The sequence below is a fragment of the Otolemur garnettii genome, unplaced genomic scaffold (assembly GCF_000181295.1).
Source record: "Otolemur garnettii isolate 467f Iridium unplaced genomic scaffold, OtoGar3 scaffold00008, whole genome shotgun sequence".
In the NCBI taxonomy this organism is placed as follows: Eukaryota; Metazoa; Chordata; class Mammalia; order Primates; family Galagidae; genus Otolemur; species Otolemur garnettii.
In genome coordinates this window covers 8,647,179-8,656,260 of record NW_003852403.1, presented here as the reverse complement: position 1 = coordinate 8,656,260, position 9,082 = coordinate 8,647,179, and the positions used below count along the sequence as shown (strand labels likewise).

General features: G+C 44.5%; 1 protein-coding gene across 7 annotated transcripts in view; it reads right to left on the bottom strand.

Moving 5' to 3' along the window:
- The window catches only part of KCNMA1 (potassium calcium-activated channel subfamily M alpha 1), a 762,000-nt gene that overhangs the window by 233,244 nt on the left and 519,674 nt on the right, over positions 1–9,082 (bottom strand). For all 7 annotated transcript variants that reach the window (XM_023509577.1, XM_023509576.1, XM_012801412.2 and 4 more), the window contains exons 7-8: positions 3,223–3,298; positions 927–1,097 (exon numbers count right to left, since the gene is read on the bottom strand). In XM_023509577.1, the coding sequence (XP_023365345.1) occupies positions 927–1,097; positions 3,223–3,298 (247 nt within the window). The remainder of the gene's footprint in view (positions 1–926; positions 1,098–3,222; positions 3,299–9,082) is intronic.

Here is a 9,082-nt window from a genome sequence, read left to right as displayed (position 1 = left end):
GGGCCCTCAGCCATACTGCGGAAACGCCCGTGTTAATGTACACACACACATGCACATTTATATACATTTCTAAATGTTTATGTCCTATGCATACAGAGAGACACGTATGCATCACGAAATATAAATGTGTGTGCCGTGTACACATTTGCTTCATACACATCAGAAATCTAAACTTAAAATGAGCTACTTTGAAAGGCAAAATGCAGCCACTGCCAATGTGTGGCCAGAAATCCCCCCAGAGGGACGTCATAATGGATGGTCTAGGGCCACATCAAGGGCTGCATGGACCAGAAAAACAAATAGTGAAACTTCTTTCCAAAAAAGGAGGAGAAATATTCCATTTGTTGCTGCAGAATGGAGTGGGCTGCTTACAAAAACTGCACTCTGGTCACAGGCTGATGTCCACCTGGACAAGACCAAGGTGTTCACCATCCTCTGACGAGGGGACCCTTCTCTGTAGGGCAGGCCCCAGCCACAATGTTTGTTGGAAGTTTGGGGAGGAACAAACAGGGGAAGGGGGTGCTCTTGAAACCGCAAACTGTCTACAAAGTCTTGACAGCATCTACCAGGGTCAGGTGACAGCAACTGTCCTTACAGCATATCAGATGTTGAATTACATTACTAAGGGGCAGACACTCTCACTTAGTAACAACAGCATTTTCTTAAGACATTTAGGTTTGTCCCTGGCTACACAGCTGCCCCCAACAAGGGCCAGGCCCTTGGGTCTATGGGGTAAGTTCAGTATGCCAAAGAAATGTGCAAAAAAGTCGCCGGGGGATTGGATTTACTTAGCCTGATTATAACATTAAGGCAATCATTTGCTTCTAGTGCAGAAACACGGCATAAAAATATAAAGCTTTAAGGAAACGTATCATAGAAAAATATTAATGATAATAAAAATCAACATTATAATAAAGAGTTTTTACCAGTCCCCCGAGGATGAAGAAGACCATGAAGAGACGACCGAGTGTGGTTTTTGCATAAACGTCCCCATAACCGACCGTGGACATTGTGACCATGAGTAAATAGACACATTCCCAGTATGTGAGAGCCTGGTTGTTTTGGAAATTTTCCCATGGGTCCCCTGAATTCTCCACCTAAAGCAAGGGAGGGGGAAAGGGAGAAAAGAGAAAACCATCACGTATTTGTGTGTGTGTGTCTATATATAATAAAGTAGGCAGCAGCACAGCCCACCCTCACCCCCACCCCAAGCTGTTTGCAGGGGCATGCTGTTTTCCACACAAGACATTTGGGCTAAGTTCTGTGAATAAGGGCTCAGATGCCTGAGCAGGTAAGTGAGAAAGTTCAGAGGCAGCAGCAGGAGGAAATGCCCTCCTGATCGATTGGGCCGGAGGCGAAGGAAGGAGGGCACTATCTCTAGGCCATTTTTTTTCCCTCAAAAGTAGAGAACTGAAGGTGGGATTTTTGACCAAGGAGATGCCTGGTGGGCCCTGCTCCTCCACATCTTCTGTCCTACCCCAGACAGCATCTCCGGGAGTCTGACCTGCTCTCTTCCTTCATACAATGCCAAACAGCGGTCCTACCCTCGAGACCACAGGGCCTTCCCCAAAAGCACAATACACGAGCTCATGAGAACAGTTTGTTGGCATTTGCACAATCCTTTAGAGTCCAGTGGTTCTCAACCTTCCTAATGCCACAACCCTTTAATACAGTTCCTCATGTTGTGGTGACCCCAAACCATAAAATTATTTTTACTGCTACTGTAGGGGGGTCACCACAACATAAGGAACTATATTAAAGGGTCACAGCATTAGGAAGGTTGAGAACCACTGCTTTAGACCAAAGGCCAGCTAACTTTTTCTGTAAAGGGTCAGAGAGTAAATATTTTCAGCTTCGTGGGCCGTAATTTCAACTATTCATCCACCTTGCAGAAGCAAAGCTTCAGCAAATAGGCGCAGCCAGATTTAGAGAACTTCGGCCCAGGCCCGCAGCTTGCCCAGCCTTGCATTAGACTTCACCTAACACTTCCCAGGGTCCCCATCATGTCTGATCTACCAGCAAGACTGCAAAGTGGGCAAGAGAGGTACTTGGGTGCTCTCAGGAGGCAGGGCATTGCAAGGCCAGTTCTACCCAGTTCCTGGCTGCACCGCACCTATAGCTGATGCCTGTGATATACCTGTGTGGCCCATGGCCAGCAGCCCCCGGGCCTCCAGCTGTGTCTCTATGGAAATTTCCAGGACTTGGCCTCGTTCAGAATTCAGTGTGTCCTCAACATACTATTTTCATAGGGGTTTCCTGGTGACCCAGAGGACTTCACAAAAAGAGTAAGGTAGGGTCACTGGCTTAATGAAGACAGCTCTCTCCTCCACACATATGATTACGGCACTTGCTTACAAGAACTAGGGTGATGAGGGTAATTTCAGCCAAGAATCCCACTGGTCCTAAGGGATGGGTTGGGAACCCCAGATATAGTGATTGACTGCAAGCTCTCGGCTGCCATCCCAGACCTTTCTTCCTTTGGCTGATAATTATATAAAAATCTCAAGCTCTAGGTAGTTAAATGTATCCTTTTGCCCCTTATGCAAATAGAGGCTCAGCAAGGAAAAGTCATCTTTATTCAAAGTCTCATAGTCAGAAAAGGTTCCTTCCAGTTGTAACAGTCTGTGTCTGCAGTAAACACTTCCAGCACAAGCTGTGCGCTCTAAAAGTGGTGGGGAAAATCTGCCTTGGGGAGATGAGAAGGGCTTTGACTTAATAAGACAATGCTTTCCAAGAGTCATTAATACAAAAAAAAGTAACATTTTTGACGTACAAAATAACTTGACAAGTAATAAGGCTAAAGAATCAAAGGTGGCTTTTTGCAAAGGGGAAGTGAGGGAAATTTGGAAGATCTGAATTTGTCCTTTATTAAGAGATGTGGGTCAAATTTCAACCTTGTCCCTGGACTAAACCATCTCCAGGCGTTTCCTGGGAAAGCACTGCCATCTTGTGGCACACTGGGTTTATTGCAAACAGAATGGAAAGTCTAAAGTCCCATTGCAACAGGGATGTGCTGAAAAATGCAGGTTAATAGTGCAAATTTACTCACCATTTGGAACTAGTTTGGAGTAAGAGGGTTGGAAATGCAGACAATTGTGTGGTCATTTCCCTGTTTCCTGTCTACAAATGAAGTGAAGCCTCTCTCCAGGGAGAGAAATAAAATGACTCAGAGAGGGGCTTGCTGCAGGCACGCCAGGCTGAAGGGTCTTCGAGGACACTTACCAAATGGATGAACCCAGCTGCAGTGAGCCACGTGCTGATAAAAATGGAAAGCAGATTCACCAGCTTGATGGAATTGCTGTGCAAAAGAGACAACAAGCAAAATCCCCAAGTTACAAAGGCAAGAGCCCGTTGTTGGGGCTGCCTTACGGCATAACAGCTCCCCCTTCTGGGAAGAGGCAGGTTACTCTAACTCCCACCCATGTCTCCATCACCGTGAGGGAATTTCGGGAGGGTGGCTCCATGTCAATCCAACAGGAAGGTCACAACGGAGCCCACAGAAAAATTACACCCGGTCTACTGAACGTGGTCCCTGAATGAACCCCCTCTAATGTCCTTCAAACTTAAAAAGAATTAACTTTTATTTGGAAAATTCTTCAAATCTACAGAAAAGTGGAAAGAACAGTGTAAAGAATCCTTGTATGCCCTTCACCTAGATTGATCAGTTCTAAGCGTTTTCTTCTATCTGTTTTATCTCTATATGTGATTTTTCTCTTGTTTCGTCCTTTTCTTCTTTCCTTTTTTGTCTGTGTATGTTTCTTTGTTTGTTTTTTGGTTGAACCATTTTTAAATAAGTCACAGACATTATGACAGCCTCTGTATGTCCTTCAGATCTCAACTCCTAAGAAGGACATTGTGTGACATAATCCCACTATCACTGTCACACTGAAGACAATGACCATGAATTCATTAACATGATCTAATATGCAGTTCTTATTTAAATGTTTCTGGTTATATTCATTGATGCTTTCACTTATCCTCTGATCCCAAGTTTCACATCTTGCATTTGGCTATTATGAGGCTTTAATCCAGGGGTCAGGAAACCTTTTCTGTATGAGGACAGAGAATGAATATTTCAGGCTTTGCAGGCCAGATAGTCACTATCACAAATATCCAGTTCTGCCACTGTGGCATGAAAGCAGACCAAGACAACATGTGAAGGAATAAGAGTGGCTGAGTGCCAGTAAAACTTTATTTACAAAAACAGGCAGCAGCCTGGATTAGCCCGGGGGCTATAGTTTGCCCATACCTGCCTCAGTATCTTTTGATTCTTAAGTAATACCTCTCCCCTGCTCATTTTTGTTTGTTTGTAAAAATCCAGGCTGTTTCATAGAATGGCCCCATATTCTGCACTTTTCTGATTGTCTCCTCATGATTAGATCCTGGTTCTTTTTATTTTTTAAATAAATTTTATTGTGTGCATTTGAACTTTACAATGTGATGTTATGGGGTATACACAAATAGTAAAATGATTACGCTAGTAATGCAAATTAACATATTTATCATCCCACACAATTATTTTTGTGACAAGAGCAGCTTAAATCCACTTCTTGGACAACAGTCCCAAGTACCATACAATTTCTTTGACTGTGGTCCTTATCTTGTCCATTAGATCTCTAGAATTACTCATCTTACCTGTCTGCTCCTTTGTGGATCAGAAGCTATTTAAATCCTCAGTTAAGAATCCCTGCCACAGTGGCATCACATCAGAATACCTTAACTCAATGATAGGGTCTACTCACTTAAGGTGGGAATGGTAAATCTCTACACTGAAAGTTGCCCATTGCCCTTTGTAATTATTATACCATCTTGAAGTGAGACTCTGAGACCACATGGATATTCTGTCCCCAACAACCTTATGCCTACTGATTGTAGCAGCCACTGGTGTTCCTTGAGTGGATCAATTGGAACTCATTAAATTCTAAGATCCATGAGAGTTGGAACCCTGCCTATCTGAATCCCAGGAGCAGTGGGCCCCTGGGCAGGGTGGGGCCACTATGATGAATATGTACTGAGTACACTGGTCCCTTCCCCTGTGCATCGCCCACTAAACTTCACCTGTCCCCTCCCAGCGGGGTACAGCTTTTTGAATGCTGCTGTCAGCAGGTCACTTTGCTGTCCAAAGGCTTCTCTTGACTAAAACATGATAGCAAACTCTCCCCTTCTATGTACAAAATCCTGTGAAGCCCAGGTTCTCCTACCACTACTCATTCACAAAAACTCTTGAAACTGTCATCACAATCAAGACTATTTATAACAGTTCTGTGTATGCTATTACTCAGCCAGAAAGAACTTCTCATCTATCCAAATATTTCCCATTCCTCAAAGTCTAGTTCAATCCCTACCTCTTCCTTAAAGTGTTCCCACTGCAATGCAAAGTGGATTCTCCTCCTGGCTCTCACCTCCAGCCATTCATTGGCAATTAATCCTACTGAGTGAAGATGTGTCTTGTAAAGTTTGAGATTGTGTTCCTTGATGTATTTTGTGCAAAAGAACTCTATTTTCCATTGCTCTCATTTTTTTTGTGTGTGACAGCATCTCACTTTGTCACTCTTCCTAGACTGCTGTGGCCTCATAGCTCACAGCAACCTCAAACTCTTGGGCTCAAGTAATCCTCTTTCCTCAACCTCCCAAGTAGCTGGGACTACAGGCACCCACCACAATGCCTGGCTATTTTAGAGACAAGGTCTCACTCTGGCTCAGCCAGCTCAGGCTGGTCTCCAACCTGTGAGCTCGGCAATCCACCCGCCTCAGCCTCCCAGAGTGCTGGGATTACAGGTATGAGCACTATGCCCGGCCCTCCATTGGTTTCATTTTCCCAGGAGCGGCTTGCTACGGCCTACAGGCTTGCTCAGCCCATCCTTCTTGGTCCATTCATTACTGTTACAACCACCTTCTCTCATCTCTTTCTTATGGGGAACCAATGATTTTAATTCTAACAGTAGGCCAAGCACAGCGTCTCATGCCTATAATCCTATCACTCTGGGAAGGCTAGGCAAGTGGATTGCTTCAGGTCAGGAGTTCAAAACCAGCCTCAGCAAGAGCAAGATCCCATCTCTACTAAAAATAGAAAAAAAAAACAGGAATGGTGGCAAGAAACTGGGGAAAATACTGTGGAAACTGAGGCAAGCGTATCTCTTGAGCCCAAGAGTTTGAGGTTGCTGTGAGCTATGACACCATGGCAGTCTACCCAGGGTGACAGAGTGAGACTCTGTCTCTAAATAAATAAGTTTTGAGAGGTGAAGATCACAGTAATAGTAACACTGACATGTTCACAGTTCTTTTCCCGTGTTCACCATATGCACTACCCTCCAAGTACTTTATAAACACTAACTCATCTAATTCTCACAATAATCTTTCTTCTTATATATAACTTGCACAGAGGTCTTACCCTTTCCCAGAATTGATTCTCACAGTTCAGGAAAAGGATAAACAGATAGTCTAAATTTTGTGAGTTAGACTCAATCTTTTGAGACATGTAGAGTAAATTCTTTCTGGTTTAAAATTTTAGGCTAAAAGAACCCCAGCAAATATGTCTGTTCTGTCCTTCTTGGTCCATTTTCAACTTGCTAGATTATAACAATTGTCAATATTTCATGCTGGGCACTGTGTTAAGGCTGTCTGGGGATATCTCCTTCTGAGAGAAGAGGGTAGCCTCCTATGCCACTTCCTTTTGTGTTTGATGGTGTAATTAGTTCCACCAACCTAGAAGTTCAAAGCTGGCAGGCACAAGGGCAAGCCCAGATCATTTAAATCCTGGCCTTCAACTCTTTTTCCAGTTACCACCATGAGTCACTCTACCCTAGTGGTCCCCAGCCTCTTTGGTGGCAGGGACCAGTTTCCTGGAAGATAATTTTTCCACAGGCCAGGGTGGGGGTGAGGGACGATCTGACAGGGGGTCGAGCTTGGGTGATGCCTTGAGAGATGGGAACAGCTGTAAATACTAAGGAAGCTTTGCTCACTTGCTGGCTGCTTGCCTCCAGCTACGTGGCCCAGTTCCTCAGAGGCCACAGTTTTGGCACCAGGGACTGGTTTCATGAAAGACAATTTTTCCCTGGACTGCTGGGGGCGGGGAGGGGAGGCAGCCCCTGCTGGGCAGCTCAGTTCCTAACAGGTCATGGAGGGAAACTGGTCTGCCACCCAGGGGTTGGGGACTACAGTGCTCCCCCTACCTCGCCTTTAAGTAGTTTCTGGAGCTGTGAAAGGAGATCCCCTAACTGAACAAAGGAATATTTAAAATCTAACATCTGAACTTCTCCTTTGAGCTGAAAGGAAACATGGCTTTTCTCCTCTCTGGAGTAGTGAGAGCCCACAGGCCTAATCTCTGGTCTTCCAGAGTCTTCTCTCCTTGGAAGGACAACCCTTTCAACCAGAGACTGGCAGAGTCGAAATAAGGAAAAGAGACACAAGGTATCCATGCAGAGAGCCCTGCAGATGGAGGAGCCCAACAGCCAAGGAACTGTGCACTGTCTCAGGAAGACCCCCAGGGCCCAACACGCTTCCCAGTGGAACCCCAAAATGGAGCAGAACCCTCTCCTGCCTGTGCCTTGTAAGCCTCTAACATGTGCTGTACTACAGGAGAGTAAGAAATAGACATAGTACAGGTAGCCAGTGGCCAAGGGAGAGATCCTAGGGGGTAAGCATTGTGCATTTTCTCAGGGGACAATTAAATGCCAAGTTGGGACCTGAACACAGCAGTGTCCCTCTAACAACCACGTGGAGTCCTCTCAAGATATTAAACCTATTGGAATCTCTGAGACTCACAGAGCTTTGGGGAAATGACCTAAATATAGTGATTATTAAACTCTAAATGATCGTCACAGTTATATTAATAGTGCTTAAGGGAACTCTTGCTGTGTGTAGAACATTTAATCATGGTTGCTGAAACAGTACATATTCAGCTCTGAAATCTGATTATTTTTATGACATCGGCATTATCAGAGATCCCTAGGTTTAGAAATATGCTCTCCAAATTAAACTCTACGACCAGGCAGACATCTGAAAGATGTTAATCTTAGTGGATGTCCTCCATACTCTGAAATGGAAGTTGAACCTTTGGAAAGAGAGAGTTGGGAGTTGGGATTATATGCTCTTGATGATAAAAGAGCCCACATGAGATGGTCATAGCCTTCATGACCAAGCCCAAGGGTTTGGGCCAAACATGAAGCTACCAGTGGTTAAAATGATTCAAATCATTCAGAGTATATATCCTTTCCTATCCCTTTAGGGAGGGATAGATTATGATCTTACCATGAAAACCTGACCCACCTAAACAAAATCATTGTTAAGCTTCCACTATAATTTGAGTCCCCATCCCTTGAGATCTTACTGCCCATTAGAGTAGTTCACCTCAGTGGACACAGTGAATCATCAAAGGGGAGGCATAGGATTCTTGTTGGTCAGAGACCTGTGCCAGGACTCCCGTAGGCTGCAAGAGAGAGTCTGACTCCTGAGATTACACATGTAAACCCAGAGCCGCATGAGGCCTTCTTTGTCCTCTGTGTATTTAACATGTTTTGGTTAACATGGGAAATGTCATCTACTTTGCACAAAGAACTAAAAATGCGTCCCTGTTCTGCTCGTCTCCAAGTTTCCTCTTTTGTTTCTGGTGGAGAGTACATCCAGGTGCCAATGGCCTTACTTTTGTTTTATTGCTATCTTTGCTGGACAGCGGTGAAACACCTATCCCCAAAAGGTCAGGTGGACAGTACCACACTGAGATAAACTGTCTGAACTGTCAGACACAGAGTAACATAAAATCAAGTTCCACCAGTTGTAATACGTAGTGATCTCCAGATCCCCTCTCCTTCACCCTGACCTGCATTGCCTAAGGCCATTCTCTCTTCCCTGGACTATCGCCCTAATTGGTCTTACAGTCTTCGAGGTCCCAGATGCTTCAAATTCACTCTATACAACTGGTAGAATAGGGGATCTTTTCTAAAATGTAAATCTGACCATGTTACCTCTCCTGATTAAAATCTTCCACCAGCCCTCTACTTCTTAGTCCAATCCATAAATCCAAGAGCTTTCAGGATCAGGTCTCTCCTTGCACACCCAAATCTTCACATCAAGTACTCTTTTT